General features: G+C 43.8%; 1 protein-coding gene across 1 annotated transcript in view; it reads left to right on the top strand.

The window, feature by feature from the left end:
• Window positions 1-22085, top strand: part of LOC146782659 (extracellular calcium-sensing receptor-like) — an 87124-nt gene that overhangs the window by 59260 nt on the left and 5779 nt on the right. The window contains exons 5-6 of the mRNA XM_085637161.1: window positions 2926-3153; window positions 11271-11394. Of these exons, the coding sequence (XP_085493287.1) occupies window positions 2926-3153; window positions 11271-11394 (352 nt within the window). The remainder of the gene's footprint in view (window positions 1-2925; window positions 3154-11270; window positions 11395-22085) is intronic.

A 22085-nucleotide genomic window follows, 5' to 3' on the forward strand; every position in this document is an offset into this window, starting at 1 on the left:
CCACAGGTCCTGGACCCTTGGCTGGCAACAGTGTGAAGTCCTCCTGATAAAAGGTGAACATACAGATGTTTAAAACTACTCACAACTGCAATTTATCTTTTTGAACTGAGAATTGCCCACCTACGAAGCATGCCAACACAAATCTCCAGCGGGATCTGCTTTTTACACCAATAGAGACCGTACGTGAAGACCCCCAATGAGAAGATCCAGTGTGACCTGCTCTTGGGGCCAACAGTCTCCTCCTCACGGCCCTCACCAATGTGAATGGAACTGTTTGCATGGACTTCACAAAGTAATTCTTCAGCGGCACTAATCTGGTCCCTTTATTCAACCTACATGCCTGAACTTGTGGCTTTCCCCAGGTCCAATGCAACCATGTGCCTGGTGCTATTTTCATCAAAAACTTTAAAAACTCATGTCTGGAGTTTTGCCATTTTGGTGCCAATTAATTTATGACATTTTACTCTACTTTTCTATATTGTTTTGGTGTTTTCTTGTGTTGAGTTTTCACTTAATACTCTTTGAATGCTGCATAAATATTTTACACATTGCCTCAGAGTTAAATCTGACTGCTATTCCGCCAAGCTATCAGAAGGTGAAACACAGGTTTATCCAATGACTTTTGTGGTACACCCTGACAAGGATTGTTTTTATTATTTTAGTGGGGCTCCCACCTTCTCAACGAATAACTCAATTTCTTACAGTCGGCTTTATGGGTAAAACTCCTTCTGGATCATTTCTAGACCCAACCCCATCTAACATCTGGCAAAAAGACCTTGCATTGCTTCATAACAATATGCAGGATATGTACAACCAATCAATTCAGTTAGCCATGGCTCCTAAGGCCTGAAGTCAAGCATTGGTGATGCACTTATCTTAAGGAAGTATTGCCCAATTTTACAAGTTCTATATCCAGCTAAATTTCGAAAGAGCAATACATTTTCAGCTCACAGTTTACCTTAAGGCTTGTGATAAGCTAGATCCAGCTCAATTTGGCGTTCATGCAACTAATTGCACTGCAGCAACATTAATAGCAGTGATACACGATTTGTGTAAATTGGCAGACCTATGCTGATGACACCCAACATATATTGTTAATCGATCATGATTCTATGGTTTCAGAACTGCATTGTGGCAGTCTCACAATAGCTGGCTCTGAACTCATTAAAACTGAATGCAAACAAAGCAGAGGTTTTGATGGTAACTCGAGCCAAGTTACTGGCTCCATTTTCAGATGCATGATGGCCAGCAGGATTAGGATCTACCTTTAAACCACTTCCCAGAAGATGTAACCAGGGATTATGGATTGAAACCAATCTTCACAGTCAAGTAAATGAGCTATAATCAAGTTGTTGTCTGCTGCTCAGGTTGTGATATCATCAAACAGGTGGTCTCCTGTGGTGCAGACAACTATCATGAGTAGATGAGAATATTGCAATGCTGTCTACTTAGGAGCTCTTGCATGTGTCATGGTCCTCCTACAAAGAATACACAATTCGCTGCAAGGTTACTATTAAACTACCTTCACATGCACCATCTGCTCAAGCTCTGATTATACTTCATTAGTGATTTGTCGCAAAGAGGATCATGATCAAGACTTTGTGCCTGTTTTTTTGGGTCTAGCATCAAACTAGCTCAACTTTCTGCAAGAGAATTTCCAACATCACAGCCTAGGTTGATTGCTCAGGTTCTCTAGTTCATGGCAATTGGCTGTCTCAAGGTGGGGACCAGTCAAAATGGAAGGCAGTACCTCTTTTGTAGTGGGAGTTTAAATTTGAAATAGGCTACCAGAGAAGTTTAGGGAAGTCAGGGAACTGGTATCTATGCAAATAGACCAGCCTATTTGCCAATAAATGTTTGTGTAGGGGAGATAGGTTTCTGTCAGTGATTCCTATAGCTAAGATGCTCTTTCGGTAATTTCAGCATTCTGGAAATACAAATACAAATAAGAAAAAAAGTAGATCATACATGCTCTACTAATGTATACACTTACACAATACACATCCTTTCCAGTATGGAATATCCCCTCAACTATGCATAACCAAAACTCTGTAATTAGAATGAACCTCCCACACTGTATTACACCTAGTGCACCTGACCACACCTTTCACACAAAACCACATTCTGTTGTACACAAGACTTATAACACTCACCGATAACAATCTCAGGAGGCCACACCGCCATCTATTAGACCTCACCTCTAACCGAAGATAACACATCTTCTGCTAAACTTCATCAGCTTAGATAGAGTGCAGCTCTTCCACTAGAAAATACCGTCTTGACCACCATACACCACCCATATTAGACCACATCATTACCAAGAAAGCTGACTAAGCAAGCTGACTATATACGCCATCACTATGTACAACCTCTTTCAGTGGTCGGAGGCCTGACCTTCAGGCATATCACAAATGAATTTTAAAAAACGAGTGCTAGGGAAATGTTTGTTTAAGTGCTCCTGAGCTGGAGAGCAAATTTTATTGTTGATAGAAGCACTGAATTGCCCTAGAACTCATTCTTGATTCTAGGAATATTAGCAGAAGCCTGGAAATTGATTCTCCTTGCATACAACTTGGCAAACAAGCACACCAAGTTAAAGGATTGATAGTAATCGGCTCACGCAGATTTACAGTTTTTGGAATTGCAGTGTATTTATTTACTGATCCAAATAAATTGTGAACATAATTTACATGACCACAGAGGCCTCAGGCCTCCACTGCACAATAGTTCTAAGCTTATAGTAGCCCTTCAGCTATACTAGAGCCTCCTGTTTCATTTTTTGTTCCACATGTACAATTGTAACTCCCCCACAATGATCCATTGTTCTTACCTGTTTCTGTTCCATTCATATTGTTTAAGGAATGTTCAAATTTAGCAACAGTAAACTACACCAAAAGTAATTAAGTTTTCTGTTCTCACTGACAGCTCCTCCACTACATGAAGAAGCTGAGATTCAAGATCAAATCTGGGCAGGAAATGTACTTTGACAGCAGTGGCGAGCCCCCTGCCCTGTATGATATTGTCAATTGGCAAATGAAAGCAGACAATACTCTCCAACATGTGAAAGTGGGACACTTTGACGTGCGGTCAAGTGTAGGGAAGCAACTTTACATCAACAATAGTGCTGTCCAGTGGAATATGCAGAGAACAGAGGTACCAGTCTCAGCAATATATATTCAGAAATTATGCATTATTAATCACCCCAGGCCAGTTATTGAATATAATCTGAAGAGGGATCAAGGAGTATGCTGTGCTGAATTGTTGGCTTTCATTTGGTTAAGCAAAGGAGGGTTGCAAGCAGTGTTCCTCTGGGGCACTGAAAGTTCATCTAACTTTCATATAATGTGGTCAGGTGTGGAAGCCCATATTAGAATGATTACTTCATGATCTAAAGTGAGCCACCTAGCTATTGGGCCACAAATTCACCCAAGATTAACATAGACATGCAATCAAAGCATAAAAGCCTCTTTGCTGAATCACCTACAGGGGGACACTGCATAAGAACCTTGGCAATTGCTCCTCTGGGATATCATAGGGTGTCAATTGCACCCCTTTTCCATTTATTCATAAGCACATTGGTCTCCATCAATTTCAATGAATGTCATTGGCCGGGGTATATTGACTTAATTCTTTGAAAGGGGTATAGTAAAAATTCTCATGAGACTCAATTGTTTTATTTATATTAAGTCAAATGTGCCACCTCTCAAAAATCAGAATCTGCAATACTTTTCATTCTAAGATCCAAATGTTACTCTCTGTTCACCTGTACCTCTCATACCTTTCACACGTGGCTGGCTCTGGCCTGTCAGGTGTGAGATTTATTCTTACTTATGGAATTCGTTGGTGATCAAAGTCACGTTAATTTATGTGCACAAGAGTGCCATTTTGCAATTTGGGAGTAGCAGATGAATTTAGAGGCTCCTCAAAAACATCTTACAGCATCTGCAAAATTGTTTTGCAAAGTGTCAAAGTCTCATGCGTGAGGGCTTTAACAGCAGCTTTCTTAGCTTGCTGAAAGACCCTTGCCTCTTGCCAATCTTAAAACATATGGCTAAAAGGTGTGCAAATCCAGCTGCAGATGGCCCCTATGTCATGGTCTACTTGAACTATTTGAGAAAGTCCTGCAAAAGCAGGTTGATACAACAGGTAAAATAAAGCACCAAGAGTTATCCATCATCTACCATGGCTTTGACAATGTTAATGCTGTGGTCAGTAGTAAGAAATCTGATTTTGTGGCCCTTGGTTTCAAGCCATTCCTAGACTATGGAATTGGATGTTCCCAGAGTGGTGGTGATTGTGTGTGCTTCTTTCTGTGGGAACACTGCAATCATTGAATGCCAATGAGCACCTTGAAAGGCAGTACTGATAGCAGAAGCCCTCTTGTCAATACTGTTGATGGTGACACAAATACTGTCTCTTTCTTAACCTCCACTCTGCATGTCTGTGTTACGATGGACAGGGTGCCCAATGCTCTCATCCAGTGCTTCAGCAGCAGATCTTTGCTCTTGCATATGCAGGGGCGGCACAGAGGCAGATGAAAAATAGGCCCAGCTACCATTACCTTCCATTTCTGAAAATTGATCACCAAAAATCCAGTAAGACCACTAATACTACTCCTTACACCATGGAAAAGAAGATGTCAAAAGCAGAAAATTGGTCACTTCCCCACAGTATAAAGGGGTAGCTTATGGTTTTGATGATACAGTATTAGGGGCATATCTACAAGGCGGCGATAGAAAATTATCGCCGCTTTTGCGGCCGTTTTCGGCTGAAAAGCGGCGATAATTTTATCGCCTAATTAGCAAGGTCACGCTAACGCGTGAAATCTTGCATTAGCGCAGGAATTCTTAACGCCTAGCTTTGCATCTCTAATGAGATGCAAAGTGGGCGTTCTTGACCTGACATGACAGGAGAAATGTCGCTAAGCGACATTTCTCCTATCATCAAGCCCCACGCTATGAAGCATAGCGGCAGGAAAAGTAGCGATAACCCCTGTTATCGCTACTTTCCTTACGCCTGCTTCAGGACTGACTTAGCCATGATATCCTTCGTAAGGTGGATATCATGGCTAAGTTTGTGAGGCCCTATCAGCAAGCTAACGCCACATTTCGTGAGATTATCGCTGGGTTTCCAGCGATAATCTCATGTTAGGCAGTTAGCGCTAGGATTTTTATCGCTTTTGAGATAAGTGTTGCTAATAGCACACTATCTCAGCGATAAAAATCCACGTTGGCCAGCGATAATTATCCTAGTGCTAAGTGCGCTTGGGGATAATTATCGCCGGTTGTTGCTGATATGCCCCTTGGATTTTTATTCATGGTCCCCCCTGACGTGGACTTCATGAAATTGTCCTTCTTTGACATCTGGCAATGAGTGCCATCTCCTTTCTCTTCTACCAGACAGAGGGTATTGATGCTCAATTTAGGGAGGGACCAGCATGGCTTGGGCCAGAGTCTTGCACAGTTTATACAAATAATAAAGGGGCATATTAACAAGGGCTTTATCTCTGCTTTTTTGGCTTTAAAAGCCAAAGAAGCGGAGATAAAAATATCGCCCTATCAACAACAGGGTGCTAAAATGCAAAATCGCATGTTAGCACCCTTTTTCACTACTCTTCCCTTTGCATCTCTAATGAGATGCAAAGTGGGCGTTCCAGAGCAAAATAATAGGAGAAATGTCGCTAAGCGACATTTCTCCTATTATCAAGCTTCACGCTAACCCTGTTAGAGACAAAAAAAAGCAGCGCTAACCACGGTTAACGCTGCTTTTTTACGTCTGCTATTTTTCAGACTTAGCCATTTAATCCAATGGGAGGTGGATTACATGGCTAAGTCCACCATGGGCTAGCAACAAGAATATCCCTATTCTTGTCATTTTATCGCTGCATTACCAGCGATAACCTCCCAAAATGCCGCTATCGCTAGATTTTTTATCGCCTAGGTGGTTAGCGTTGTTAATAATGCGATAACCAGGCGATATTATCCAGCGATAGCGGGCGTTAAAAAAATGAACTCTAAGCGCCCTTAGCGTTAATTTTCCCTGTTCCTTGTTAATGAGCCCCAAAGAGACTTTGATGCTAGACTAAGCACTGCTTGCAGACTACCCAAAGGGGAAAAAAGCATACAATTTAGTAAAACTAAAGCGGAAAATAGGAAAAATACATGTAATCTGTACAACGATTTTAACATTCCCAGTACCCTTTGCGGGAGACATTTAAAAATAACAGAAACGCAGGAGTGAGGGAGGCCACTAACCTTCACGCAATAGACAGTTAAATATTGTCAGAACTGAAACATTTTCAGATCTATTTATTCACAACTTCGTTGCTATTGTGACTGCAAACAAGCAATTTCAAAACTAATAGGTCTGGCTTGGTTCAGGTTCAATGGTTCCCCATCGAACGGTCCTTTGGGGCAATCAGGCGGTGCCTGATAGGCTGGGATGAGAGATCAGTGTGTGGGACATTTTTTAATCCGTTTTTGGGTCTGGTTTATGGTCTGTTGGGCCACTTCTTACTATTGGTTTCCCGGATATCACCACAAACATTGCCTGCAGCCAGCTTAAATCCATGCAGTCTCGCATGCCTTACAAAACACTTACAAAGCGATTCTTTACAAGTTTAAAACAAGTTTGCAAATGTGGGCCACTTTCTTAGCTATTTGGTTCACTAATGGGGGCCAATTTTATTTTGGTGCCGGGGCCTATTTTTTGTCCCAGTCCGACCCTGCGTATGTTCATTGTTGTGTGACGTCTGGCTGCTGGAACGGAACTCTCACAGAGAGACACTCCAATAATGGCCATGGCATTGATTCACTGCCAGGAAAATGTCACACATTTGACAGCAGAATGTCACTCATATGCCAACAGCAACCATAGAAATGTCACGCATAAGCAGTCTGAAAATGTACAGCTATGATAACGGTGTCAACAGGAAAAAAATGCGTCATACATGTCATACGAAAATTGTACTTTATGTGAGATTTTCATTTGCTAAATTAAAATAACGCCAGGGCCTAGACATGGCAGAGCAAATGTTACTGTCCCACCGGGTTACCAGTGGCGGCTGGTGATGTTTCAAAGTGGTAGGGCGGCAGGGGAAGGGGCTCAGGGACACATTAAAAAAATCAACACAACCGCATACAAACTCACAAAAGCACACTAACCATAGATCTGTTAAACATAAAATCTCACTATGAACATATTAAACAAAGCCAGACCTAAAAACAGCTACACATGGAAAACAAGCACAGGGACATGCTGTCCTTCACAATCACACTATGGGTGAAGTGTCCCCAGTCACTTAAGCCAGCACTATCACAAATATACCTGCCTTGTGTCATAGCAAACACACCAACAGCCCTCTCACAAACATACAAGATTAAGCTATACACACAGTACCCCTAGTCTTTACACGCAACCTTTGTCTCTCAGATGCACATATCCAACACTGCAGTTACTCCAAGAAACGGTAATACACTTAAGCCCTCTTATGGCAGAAACGTTCATGTATTCCACACCCTCCCTCATCTGCACCCAACTTGTGAGTCTGTAGGGCATCAGTTCATGTTCCCCATCGTGAACAAGGGAAAAAATTTTCTTCCCTGACAAGAAGCGGTCACAATCTCTAATATAATTCCTAGGAATCATCAGTGGCTTTATCTTTCCATGGCTGTAGCTGTCCTCCAGTGCAGGAGGTGCAGTGACACAGAGGTTCGGACCCTACTGCACGCCAATTGACCACCACATCTTGAATAATTAAAACAGTTGAGTGATAAATGACATAAACCCGAAAAACATTTTACCACTAAATCGCTCCCTCTCTATCCTTTCCTGTGTGGCCTTCTCCGACAACACAACTCAGCACCCTACAGATATACAGATATGAAGCTGAACTTCCCGACTGATATATGTGTTTAAACTGAAGGTTACATTTTCTCGCTTGACTCAGCCTTTTATTATCCCAAGGTCAATAAATTAAGTTCAATTAATTTGCATAATGCCATTAATCCTGCGACGAAACTTCCTACAGAGTGGGAGCAAGTGTTATAGCAAAACAAATCATTATTTATTCTTATAACACATATTGGTGATGTAGTAACCAGACGAAAATGAATGCATTTAAATAACATTGAAAAAGTATGATTAACTAAAAGAAAATACGGAATGTACATAACTTTCCTAGGGCATAACGCAGCAGTAATATCCCGTGAACCACGTTTAATATTTAATTCTAATAATGCATATTAAGGACATTGTTAACATGCCGACGTAAGCATCTTCAAATCACGGTTCTGACTTCACATTTTTGTCTTTGAATAATACGCAATTAATTTCTATATGGCCTAATTTTCTCGCTGGCAATCAAGGGATTGGTACAATTAATTCCAACACGCACGACGATCCATGCACTACTTTCCTTGCTGCTCGGTGCAGATCATGAAATCATTTACAATGTTCCAGAAAATGTCTCCTTTCTACCTTCGTATAGGGAATGGTTCAGTCTTTGACCCGTTCCACAGACATGCCCCTTCTATCAGTTCAGTTGGATGTCTCTTCTATGTTTATTGCCTGTGGAATGTATCCCTCGCTATTGTGTATTGGTAGAATATTATTTCTATTGCGCCCTTTCGGTGGAATTTTCCCCATGCTTTGCATTGAGGCCAAGACAACTGTACTTGATTATGGCTTTACTCATACAACTTGGAAAACTCTAGCTATAAAGAAAAATCAATAAAAAATACAGAAATATAATAAATGGTCGTGCATTACATGCACAATATATAATTACTGAAGTAAATCACATAATGTGGATGTAAATATACTTTAAAGCTCCTCACTCAACAGTTCCCTCATCCTCGGTAAAACACAGCGGCAGCCGGCATGCTCGAGGGAAGGGGAGGGGGGGTCGCGGGGGGGGGGGGAATAAGGTAACAATAAAATTATAAAATCAAAGATTAAACCTACCTACCTGAGTGGGTGCCGGGGTACCACACCGCCCCCGCTCCAGGCCGGTCACGGTCACTGGTGAGTCCTCGTGTTCCTGCTGCAGGAAGCAGGCAGCTTCCTGCTTCCCTCCGCTACGCAACGGACGCACTACGCACACCAATCTAAATGCCGATAGGCGCAGCAGGCGAGCGCCCCGGCCGGAACCTTTTCTCTGCATAGAGAAAAAGGGAAGGTGGGTGGTCCTGCTCGAGGGCAGGGGGGGAGTGGCTTACCCACTATTGTGGGTATTGACTGTTTGTTCGGCTCAGGGCCGACGGCCAAACAGTCAGTACCCACAACAGTGGGTAAGCCACTCCCCCCATGCCCGCGAGAAGGACCGCCCACCCTCGCGCCCCCAACCAAGCACAGAGGCACTTCTGCTTTCTCGCAATGCGAGAAGGCAGAAACATAAATAGTCGTTTTTATCGTTTATGTTTCTGTCTTCTCGCACCGCGAGAAAGCAGTGGGGCGACGCCCCCACGCCCTAATGGGGGAGCCGCCACTGCGGGTTACCAACAAATCTTTTCTGCAATGCAATGTTTTGAAACACTTCTATAGTTAAACATACAATATGTAAGAAACAAGAAAACGAATATTAATACATGCCATTCGGTGAACAGCCCTTTGACAACTCTTTCACTGTTCCAACCATGCACTGTGAGAAAGTATTGGCACCGCAGAGATGGGTCAACGGGTATAGGCTGTTTAGTCACAAAGCGCTGAAATCAAACCAAGGCATCCTAATCCAAGCACTATGGTCAACGCCTGGTATTTCTTGGTTAAGGCACGAATGGAAGACGCATTAGGAGCTAAATATTTACAGACATTGCAGTCTGCATATTTATATATTTACAAAAGGAATAAATTTAACTCTGCAAAGTCTTTCTACGCCTTCCATCAAAATCAAGCCCTCAGTTGCTTCTGACAGATTTAAAACCAATAATGATATTTCAGAACTACCTTTGCTTCATTCGTATTGACTGAGGGAGCCATCTTGCTGTTTAAGATGCCTTTGTGATTGTGGATCTATGTTCAAGCCTACCAAGAAGGTCCGCCAATTACGAACATGGCCATTGCCTGTGGTTCAATAGAACAGATCTTTGTTTGCCCAATTTCAATCTGCATTTGCTATGTTTTCAGCGCTGTCCTCTTGCTCACCAAACTAAGGGGCATATCAGCAACAACCGGCGATAATTATCGCTGAGCGCACGGATAATTATCGCCGGCTAGTGCCGATTATTATCGCTGAGATAGCGTGCTATTAGCAACGCTTATCTCATCAGCGATAAAAATCCTAGCGCCAACTGGCTAACGTGAGATTATCGCTGGAAACCCAGCGATAATCTCACGAAATGTGGCGTTAGCTTGCTGATAGGGACTCACAAACTTAGCCATGAAATCCACCTTACGAAGGATATCATGGCTAAGTCAGTCCTGAAGCAGGTGTAAGGAAAGTAGCGATAACAGGGGTTATCGCTACTTTTCCTGACGCTATGCTTCATAGCATTAGGCTTGCTTAGCGACATTTCTCCTGTCATGCCAGGTCAGGAATGCCCACTTTACATCTCATTAGAGATGCAAAGCTGGGCGTTAGGAATCCTGACGCTAAAGCAAGGTTTCACGCGTTAGCGTGACCTTGCTGATTAGGCGATAAAATTATCGCCGCTTTTCGGCCGAAAACGGCCACAAAAGCGGCGATAATTTTTTATCGCCTGCTTGTTGATATGCCCCTTAGAGCTTAAGGTTGTAGGGCAACGGTTGCCTCAGAAAAGAAGTTTGAATAAAATGGAATGCGCAAAATGGAGTGATTTCAGCTTTTTTGTGACTGCCAGAATCTCTAATACTAGAGAATTAGTGAACAGTCCTCAAACTGTCCCGAAAATACAGTAGGCCTCCAAACAAAGTTTAGAGGGGGGTCCAAAGTCTCCCATCTGTAAAGGGCCTTTTCCCTTTACAAAATGGCAAACTAGGCTCTCACTTTGGAATGGAGAAGGCATACACTGACCTCAACTCCTATAAACCATAGTCAACTTTATTCTAAAGAAGAAAAAATAAAATAATGGATACTTCTGAGGTGGCAGTGAGTACTGTCCTAGGATTAGATTTGTTGCTTTGTAAAGACTGTCTCAAATGTTGGTGCCTGTCTGAACTTGCTGGAGTGGAAAATAATGAGCATATTAAAGAGTTAGACCTGATTGTCTAATGGCATAGCTACATTGAGATCCCCTTGAGGGCTTGCAAAAACTTCTCGACCAAACATGGGCATCCTTCCCTCTTTCCTCCAGGTACCCCGCTCTGTGTGCAGTGAGAGCTGTGCCCCTGGCTATAGGAAGGCTCACCAGGAAGGACGACCTGCCTGCTGCTTTGACTGTATCCCATGCGCCGAAGGAGAGATCGCCAACGGAACAGGTAAAGGAAGAAGACCAAGTTTACTTTGGAAGTATTGTCACCTTTGTGTTTGAGTAACCAGTCCTCCAACTCTACATAAAGCCTAAAGTTCATAGAAGTAATGCATAAACATAAACAACTTAAATTGGAGACACTGCAAGTCAGAGTCTCCCAGTGAAGGAAACGTTTAACTTGTTCATCTGCTGATTAGTCCTTATTTGTTTCCTCATATTTTAGAATGTTGCTGAAATATTTTAAATCAGAAATTCAAAACAAATTCTAAAAATTTCTTCAGTATGGATTGGATAGGTTTAAACTTTTAAGTGTGTTTGGGTTCAGCTAATATTGGCAAGACAAACGCATGAAAACATCATTAATGAACAATAAAATGCAATTCCTAAAGAATGCCCTTTTTCATCGTTCCTTGAAATCCAGTAAAAAGTTTCCAAGCTTAGAACATATCTAAACATCCATAAATTTGATTATATGATAAAAGATCTTGAGATATTGTCATTTATTGGGACCCTTGAACCTGGTCTGGTAGGTCGCTCCCCTCTCCGCGCAGCTCCACCTGACTGCGCCGGCCCCCTGTGCCTGCTGCTGCTGATTGCACGTGTGTTCGAGGCCCCCCTGGGCTGCTATCTTCATCTCTGGTACCCACTCTGACTGTGTGGTATAACTGTTCCTGTATTATTGTCTGCCTTGCCACTGTATTGTTTTTTGTACTTTTACTGCCCTTCTCCTCTGACCCGCTTTTTTGCCATCCCTTCTCCCGCCGCTGCCCCCCCTGCGGCCCCGCCCCCTTGCCTCCTGTTCCCTCGCTCGTCTGCACCCGTCGGCACCTGGACCGTGCCCAGCGGCAGAACCCCTGGCCCCCGCAAACGCCACGACGCCAGACTCCGAGATGACGCCAGCACCCTCCAAGCACTCAACGCCGGCAGAGACGGCAGCTGCTTCCAGGCCGCCCTGAAACACACCCACGGACCCTTCTCCTGCCGCACCTGCAGCTTCATCTGCAAAAGAGCCGCCAAACCACCAAGGACCGGACCCAACCACCTCCGCTGCATACTCCTTAACACGCGCTCTGCACGCAAATACGCTGTCGAGCTCTGGGACCTGCTTGACACCTCCACCCCAGACATAGCCTTCCTGACCGAGACCTGGTGGAACGACTCCTCGGCCCCTGAGATCGCTATAGCCATCCCGGACGGCTACAAGATCGCCCGCAGAGACCGCACCAACGGAACCGGAGGAGGAATAGCCATCGTCCACAAGTCCAGCCTCAAGGTCTCCACCGACTCAGACGACACCCTCAGCACCGCCGAACACCTGCACTTCCGGATCCACACTGACCCCAAAACCGCCCTCAGAGGAACACTAGTCTACAGACCCCAGGACCCCGACCACGATTCAGCGACTCCATCGCCGACCTCGTCAGCACCCACGCACTCGCCTCCATGGACTACATCCTCCTCGGGGACCTGAACTTCCACCTCGAGAACAACAACGATGCCAACTCCACCACCCTGATCGCCAACCTCGCCAACCTCGGCCTCAGACAACTCGTCACTACTCCCACCCATGCCGCCGGCCACACACTTGACCCCATCTTCTCCACAAGCACCCACGTCTTCGTCGACCGCACCACCGAACTCCACTGGATGGATCACCGCTGCATCCATTTCACCTACAAGAAGCCCACCACGCACCACCACACCCAACAGCTGCTCCGACGATGCTGGAACAAAATCACAGAAGACCAGCTAACCACCACCCTCGCCCAGAACCCACCCACCTAACCCACCAACCCAGACGCCGCTACCCGCAACCTCAGACAGTGGATCAACGACTGCACCAACACCCTCGCCCCGCTCAAGAAACCCTCCAACAGCCACTCCAGCAAGAAAGCCACCTGGTTCACCGAAGAACTCCAGACTTTTAAACGAGCCTGCCGGAAAATGGAGAAGAAATGGCTCCACGAACGAACACCGGACAGCCACACAGCCCACAAGGACGCCACCCTCAGACATCACCAGCTCATCAGATTAGCCAAGAGATCCTCCTTAAAAGCCCGCCTGGACAACAACACGCACGACAGCAAAGAGCTCTTCGGCATCGTGAAGGAACTCTCCAACCCCAGCGCCAACGCCAACGACATCCCACCCTCACAAGAACTGTGCGGCTCGCTGGCCACCTTCTTCCACTGCAAGATCGCCGACATCCACAACAGTTTCAACACCACCACGACCACCCCGACATCGTCAGACCCCACCCCCCCTATGAACACCACCCGCCTGACCTCCTGGACCAACATCAACAACGAAGAAACACGCAAGACAATGAACTCCATCCACTCAGGATCATCGTCAGACCCCTGCCCGCACCACATATTCAACAAAGCAGACGCAGCCATCGCACCCCAACTAAGGAAAGTAATCAACATCTCCTTTGAGACAGCCACTTACCCAGAAAGCTGGAAGCACGCCGAAATCAACGCCCTTCTCAAGAAGCCTAAAACGGACCTCAAGGACCTCAAAAACATCCAGGCCATCTCCCTGCTCCAGTTCCCGGCGAAGGTCATCGAAAAAATCGTCAACACGCAACTGACCCGCTACCTCGAGGACAACGACATTCTAGACCCATCCCAGTCCGGGTTCCGAAAAAATCACAGCACGGAGACAGCCCTCATCGCCGCCACAGACAACATCAGGATCCAACTGGACAATGGCGAAACATCAGCCCTCATCCTCCTGGACCTGTCAGCCGCCTTCGATACGGTCTGCCACTGCACACTAAAGACACGCCTCCAAGAAGCCGGAATCCATGAGAAGGCTCTGAACTGGACCACATCCTTCCTCTCCGACAGAAACAGAACGTCCGCCTCACCCCCTTCCGCTCCAAAGCCACCGGCATCATCTGCGGCGTACCCCAGGGCTCATCCCTCAGCCCGACGCTGTTCAACGTCTACATGGCCCCCCTCACTCACGTCACCTGCCAGCACGACCTCAACATCATCTCCTACGCCGACGACACCCAGCTCATCCTCTCCCTCACCAGGGACCCGCAAACCACCCAAACCAACCTCCACCAGGGAATGAAGGCCGTCGCCGAATGGATGAGAGGCAGCCGACTGAAGCTGAACTCGGACAAGACGGAGGTCCTCATCCTCGGATCCACCCCCTCAGCCTGGGATGACTCCTGGTGGCCGACCATGCTGGGAACAGCACCGACACCCACCGACCACGCACGCAACCTAGGAATCATCCTCGACTCTTCCCTCTCCATGTCGAAACAGGTCAACGCGTCTCCTCCTCCTGCTACAACACCCTCCGCATGCTCTGCAGGATCTACAAGTGGATCCCCACCGAGACAAGAAGAACAGTGACACAGGCCCTCGATAGCAACAGGTTGGACTACGGCAACGCACTCTACGCAGGAATCCCGGCCAAACACCTGAGACGACTGCAACGTATTCAAAACGCCTCCGCCCGACTGATCCTCAACATCCCCCGCCGCAACCACATCACCCCCCAGCTGAGAGAACTTCACTGGCTCCGCGTCGACAAGAGGATTACCTTCAAGATGCTCACCCACGCTCACAAAGCACTCCACAACACCGGACCAGCCTACCTCAACAGCAGACTCAGCTTCTACACCTTCACCCGCCAGCTCCGCTCCACCCGCCTCTCCCTCGCCACCGTCCCCTGCATCCAACGAACGACCTCCGGCGGCAGATCCTTCTCCTTCCTCGCTGCCAAAACTTGGAACACCCTCCCTACCCAACTACGACAGACTCAAGACCTGCTCACCTTCAGAAGACTCCTCAAGACCTGGCTCTTCGAGCAGTAGCAGCACCCCCCCCACCCCCAGCGCCTTGAGACCCTCACAGGTATATAGCGCATTTTATAAGTACTATGATTGATTGATTGATTTAGGTAGGTAGTGATAAAAGTCTTCTGAAGTCAATCAGGGCTTCACAAAATAACAGAATATGGATCAGGATTGTGAGAGGTAGTAAGCTAAGGGGCATTTTTGCTCTAGTTTTGGCTTTGTCCTCCAGACATCCTTTGCTTCCTTGATCTGTAGTTGACCTTTTCCTTAGCTTCTATATCCACCTTCTGGTTAAATAAGATTGAATATCCACCAAATGTTGTCAGGGAAACCCCAGCTGTTCAGTGGTTGCTATAAATTCATATTTCAAGTTTCTTTACCAGCCTTCAGGTGTAGTTCAAAACTTTCATACGTTGATAGGCTTCAAAGTATTTTGTGCCAAAATGAGTTACTGGCATATTTTTTGCTCTCTTCCAACTTTAAAAACGTAAATTTGCAAAGAAGAACAGTGTGCTTTCCTTTCTAAATGATTTTTACACTATATCAAATGATGCCATCATATTGTACGAATACATTGCAAGTATGCTACGGCTCTTGCATAATATGTGAAAATATTGCCTGGCAATGCGTAATTCCAGGCTTAATGCAAAACCTGGGGCATCTTGTAACATTCTCAGCCAGAGCTTCCAACAAGGCACTTCTGTCTGAGTTTTATACAGCTTCTTCTGGGTTAGGACTTCACATTCACAGAGTAACAAGCTTGTTATGTTTAACCCAAACGTTTCCTTTAAGACTTTGACTTATGAAATATACTAGCATCCCTTCCCCCCAAGACTTTGAAACAATGCCCATTTTCCTCCACCTGTATTCAGGTTCATGGGGCATTACAGTGATATGAGTGGCCCATGCCACCACCTTGCATCTAAGAACTTTTCTCTCCATTGAATCAAATGCTGCTGTTAAATAAATTGATGCCACATACAAAAGGACCTTCTTTTCTACCAAGTACTTTTAGTAAAAATAAAAACTCTTCAGTGATGAAGTTCCTCATAAAGCATAAGTCAAGATAAGCAATATGCCCGCTCTCTACCCTCATTCTTCGAGGCATTTAAATGTCTTGCAAAGATGCTGCCATGCTGTAAATCTAGGTGATCACCCAGAAGCTTTCTTGGAGGGAGCAATCACCTTGCTTATAGATAATAATTGGAATACTCCCTCTCCAGGAGTTGGGAATGATTGTATTTCACGTATGGGTGCATTGTTCTAAAAGGGATTCCCATAGTGTTGGTTGGACCTTCAGTATAGTTCCTGAGAACCCAACTAGTTTTGGAGACCGACAAAAGTTGATAGACCGTATGAGACCCTTTTCTCATGGTCAAGCAAGGTTGTCATTGAAGCACTTTACATCTGTCTCACTTTGCTTATCCTTTATGCTTATCACTGGATCTTTACTAAAAGAGACCTACAAGAGTTGATGGACCGTATCTGACCCTTTTCCCATGGGTATCAGTGACCTACATGCTTGTTGCTCTCTTATATGTGATACACGTGATTAAAGTGATCAGTTGCATTTTATAATTTAAAAAATGACATGGCCTGTAAAGTATAAGTTCATAATGATCAGCGTCCAAGATTTGGTGGATGATGTTTCAAACCCATTAAAGATGTGGGATCATCATCAGGAGTCGAAGGGATATATAGGCACTCGGCGTTGTTACGATTAGCACAATAGCTGGTCTAAAGGAGGACGTAGTACATGACCATTGTATGAATGTAGGTTACTGGTTGAGGGGGCGAAACCCTACTCAAGCAGCACCCACTATTCTTGTCAGGGTAAAATGCAAGGAAATCCCAGGTTAATCTGGGCTTAACTCTCTGGTAGCTTGGTACAATAGCAGTCACGCTTAAGTTAGAGGCAATGTGTGAAGTATTTATGCTGCACACATACAATAACAAAGTAAAAACAGAGCACAAGCAAAATCCCACACCACTTTAGAAAAATAGAGTAAACTATATTAAATTATTTGACACCAAAATGACATAAGTCAAGTCAATAGAACTGGAGACATACCATGTTAAAGATTTAGGTGAAAATAGTGCTTAAAGGTCATGCTGGACTAGGCCTGATTTATTTCTGGGCAAAGGGTCTGCCGATTGGCCATCGGAATGGAGTAATTGACTCCATCTACATGGTGAAGAGGCTGCCCGTGCAATTTATAAATGACCGCCTTGCAGGCAGTTATTTATAGAAACATTGCCAGGAACCGCTGTAAGAGTCGTCACAGCCGTCCCATCTGTTTCTGCCAATGCAAATTACTCTGTGCTCCAGGGCTGCAGCAGATGGATGCTGCTCTGCAGAAATTGTATGTATTTGTTTAAAAAAAAAAAGATCGTCCAGAAACATTATTTTCCGTTTGTAAAAGAAACCTATAATGTCCCATGCCATTGGAGTCTTCTCCCATGGTGATGGGAGCATTACATTGGTTTTACAGTTCCTTACCACCTGGATTGTAGCTGGTGGTAAGAAACAATAAAAAAATTACTACTTCTTCATCCATCTAAATTGGGTGCGCATACATGTTGCTATTTCTCCGATGGTACTTATTCCCTAGGGCTGTTGGAGACGTTTTGCCACAGCGGAGACAGAGCAGTCTCCATTGTGGACAAACTAAGGTCTGCCCGTATATAGATCATGAGGGCAGACCACTATGTTGGTGGGGAGGAAACTCCATCACTGCTGCAATGGAGTTCCCTTCCTGCCAACATATAAATCAGGCCCAAAGACACAAGTTCAGGACGAATGCGCAGGAGCCCGGGCGGATACAGGGTTCCAAGGTAGGTCCTGCGAACAAACTGCCTTAAAACCTTGTTGCAGAGCATGATGAGGTCCAATGTCTTGCACTGTGACAGTGGTAAACAGACATAATATCGAATAAAAAATATCGACAGGACAGAATATCGAGTTATTAATATAGAATAGACAGAATATCGAATTGCCAAAATATAGTGGTGAAGAATATCGAAAATCAGGTAAGAAATATCAATTTAAATAATATAGAAGTAAGTAATATCGACAGTCATAATATAGTTGTTAAAAATATCGATTTTTTTTATAGTGTTTTAAGTGTTAGTATATGTGTTAAAACTATGTATTAATTTTGGAATGTATGTTTGAATATTTTTAAAGTAATGAATTTTAGGTTATTTAATTTTTGTGTAATTTAATTTCGTAGCAGGTTGTGGGTTTATAGGGGATTAGGGTGGGAAGTAATTTAATTATAGTACATTAAATAAGAATTTTTAGGAATTATTAATTATTTTTAATTTAATTTTGTGTTTTACTTCTGTAGCGGGTTGTGGGTTTATAGGGGAATAGGGTGGGAAGTAAAGTAATTGTTATTAGGTAATTATTAATTGGTATTGAAAATTAATTGGTTGTTGATTAATTATTAATTGGTAAATACTTTTTATTAATTGGTAATTAATTTGCATTAATTGTTTAATTGATAATTATGTTAATTGTATTAATTTATTATTTGCAGCGGGTTGTGGGTTTATAGGGGAATGTGGTGGGAAGTAATTTAATTGTAAATAATTAATTATTGAAATAATTTTTGAATATTGATAATTAATGTATTTTTAATTAAGTATTAATTGGTATTAATTGTATTTATTATTTTTTGTTATAAAAAATTAATTGGTTGTTAATTAATTATTAATAGGTAATTAAAAAATAAATTATTGGTATTTATAATTAATTAATTATTAAATATTGTGTGATTGGTAATTAATTTTAATACTTTTTTGGTATTAATAATTAATTTATTTTTAATAAAATATTAAATAATTTTTTCCCCTACTATTGCACTCACTGGAGTGGGAATAGTAATTTTTACCCCTACGCTATCCAACGCTTTCCCTACTATCGCACTCACTGGAGTGGGAATAATAAATTTTACCCTCCCGCTATCCAACACTTTCCCTACTGTTGCACTCTCTGGAGTGGGAATAGTAATCTTTACCCTTACGCTATCCAACGCTTTCCCTACTGTTGCACTCTTTGGAGTGGGAATAGTAATTTTTACCCCCTACGCCATCTGACGTTTTCCCTACTGTTGCACTCACTGGAGTGGGAATAGTAAATTTTGCCCTCCCGCTATCCAACGCTTTCCCTACTATTGCACTCTCTGGAGTGGGAATAGTAATTTTTACCCCTACGCTATCCAACGCTTTCCCTACTGTTGCACTCTCTGGAGTGGGAATAGTAATTGTTACCCCTACTCTATCCAATGCTTTCCCTCCTGTTGCACTCTTTGGAGTGGGAATAGTAATTTTTACCCCTACGCTATCCAACGCTTTCCCTACTGGTGGACTCACTGGAGTGGGAATAGTACATTTTACCCTCCCGCTATCCAACGCTTTGCCTACTGTTGCACTCTCTGTCGTGGGAATAGTAATTTTTACCCCTATGCTATCCAATGCTTTCCCTATTATTGCACTCTCTGGAGTGGGAATAGTAATTTTTACCCTCCCGCTATCCAACGCTTTCCCTACTATTGCACTTACTGGAGTGGTAATAGTAAATTGTATCCACCCGCTATCCTACGCAAAAAATATTGAATATTTTTAATTAATATTACGTTAATATATATGTATAGATATATTTTTTTTTACTTACATTAATTATTTATTAATGTTAAAGTTATTTAACCCCTTCAGCGTGGCGCGGATTACCGCGCTGTGCTGAAGGGTTCGTGCGCGGGCGGGGCCGTGACGGAGCGGTTCCGTCATCCGCACAGCGCGACCGACGCGCATGACAGAACCGCTCTGTCACACGCATCGAAGAGGTTAAGTATTTTTAAGTATGTTTCAGTTAATTATATGTATTATTTCATTAATTTTACATTACTTTTAAGACATTTAAAAAATTCGATATTTTGACTAACTCTATTTTTTACAACGATATTTTGGATTCTATATTTTTGTACTTATCTGTTTGGAGATAGGCATTCAATATTTTGGCATTCTATATTTTTTCCTCTATATTTTGGTAGGTCGATATTCTCCTTCTCGATATTTTGTCAGTGATCCGTGACAGTTCCAAGGAGCTGCGGGGATGCAATGTGAGGTCCTGTGTTGAGCATGTGCTGCTCAGCGGCTGTTCCGAAGTCGAGGAAGCGTTGCGTTGTGGTGGTTCTGATGCAAAGCTGCGAGGTGATGACTTGCATTGCATTTGTTCTGTTTGGACCATACCTGGGCTGGCAGAGCACCTTCAAAAAGACCACTTCCAAGGGTCCAGGAGTGAGGCAGCACCACTTGGGGGGAAGAACTCACAGCAGGCAGAGGCCAGGTGCTGGGTTCAAGGTGGCTGGAGCCTTTAGTGTCCCTGAGGCTCTGATTAGGAGTCCAGCCAATTAGCCCTTGGAATCACTGTGGTTGTCCTTGGTTCAAGATGCAGGTCCAGTCCTTCTTACTCATGCAGCAGGGCAGCTGAATAGCCTTGCAGCAGAGTAGCCGTTTTTCTTGCAGCAGAAGAGCAAAACAATCCTTATCCTATTCTTCCATAGGTCCAGATGTGTACTGAGGAGTTGGCTCTGAGGGTCCAATATTTGTACCTGGTGCCCACTTTGAAGAAGGAAAAGCTTATAGATACCTCCCCCTATAGAGGTGTCTGGAATTTCCTGCCTCCCTGCCCTGGCCCCAGCTTGTCTGGGGGCACAAAATACTAGTGTGAACTCTTTGTGAGTGAGCTGGGGCAAGGTCTTTGTGATGTGGAAGTATAGTAGGTGACAGCGTCATACCCCAATCAAGCCAGAGATGACCCATCATGCCTACGTCTTTAGCACCTTTGTCTCACTGTCTGGGGGCAATACACAAACACCAACTGCCAACTATATCTAGTCAGGTGACCCAGCATACAGGCTGCTGGCACCAAATGGTGTGGACAAGAAAATGCCCACTTTCTAAAAGTGGCACTTTCAGAATAGAACTTTAAAATCCAACTTTTTCATTACAGAGGGTTTTAAATTGCAATTCTTTAGAGACCAAACTCAACATTCCTTCCTGCTCCGAAATGAATGTTATCATTTATTAAATGTAATAAGGTATCCCAATGTTGTTGCATGAGAGAGGCAGGCCTTGCAGTAGTGACACAATAATGTAGGAGTTTTTCACTACCAGGACTTGTAAAAGCCAAACGTACATGTTCAACTTTTCAAATGCACTACACCCAGCCACATGGGCTGTTTAGGGCCATCCATAAGGGTGGCTTATATATATTAAAAGGGAAGGTTCTGGTCTTGAAAAGTGTTTAATTTGTCAGGTCGAAATGGCAGTTTAAAACTGCACACACACAGGCTGCAATTGCAGGACTGGGATATGTTTAAAAGACTACTTAAGTGGGTGGTACAATCACTGCTGAAGTCCCACATGTAGCATCACTTTGCTAGAGGCTAACAAGTAAATTAAATGTGCCATTTGGGTGTTACCATCTTTAAAGGAGAAAGTACAAACACTTTAAAACTGGTTAGCAGAGGTAAAGTGCACAGATTCCTAAAACACAACAGAAATGGGTTCAGAAACCAGGAAAGGTGATTGCAAACAGTTTGGGCATGACCCTGCAAAGAGGGCCAAATCAAAAACACATGGAATTTATTAATATGGCCTTAATATTATGAATCCGGCTCAGTTGAGTACTGGTTGCGTGGCATCTCTGTAAAATTGAAATGTAACCATTCGGGAGCCAGGAAAAAGCCTTCGCGTCAGCCGATATCACTCAATCTACCCAATCAAATGAAGGAGAATGTGAGCTGCGAATTGCGCCACCCAAGTCACCGGTGTGAATGAAAGAGAGGCATGTCAAGCAGGATATGTGCCAGTCC

This window comes from Triturus cristatus, chromosome 12 (genome assembly GCF_964204655.1).
Source record: "Triturus cristatus chromosome 12, aTriCri1.1, whole genome shotgun sequence".
Taxonomy (NCBI): Eukaryota; Metazoa; Chordata; class Amphibia; order Caudata; family Salamandridae; genus Triturus; species Triturus cristatus.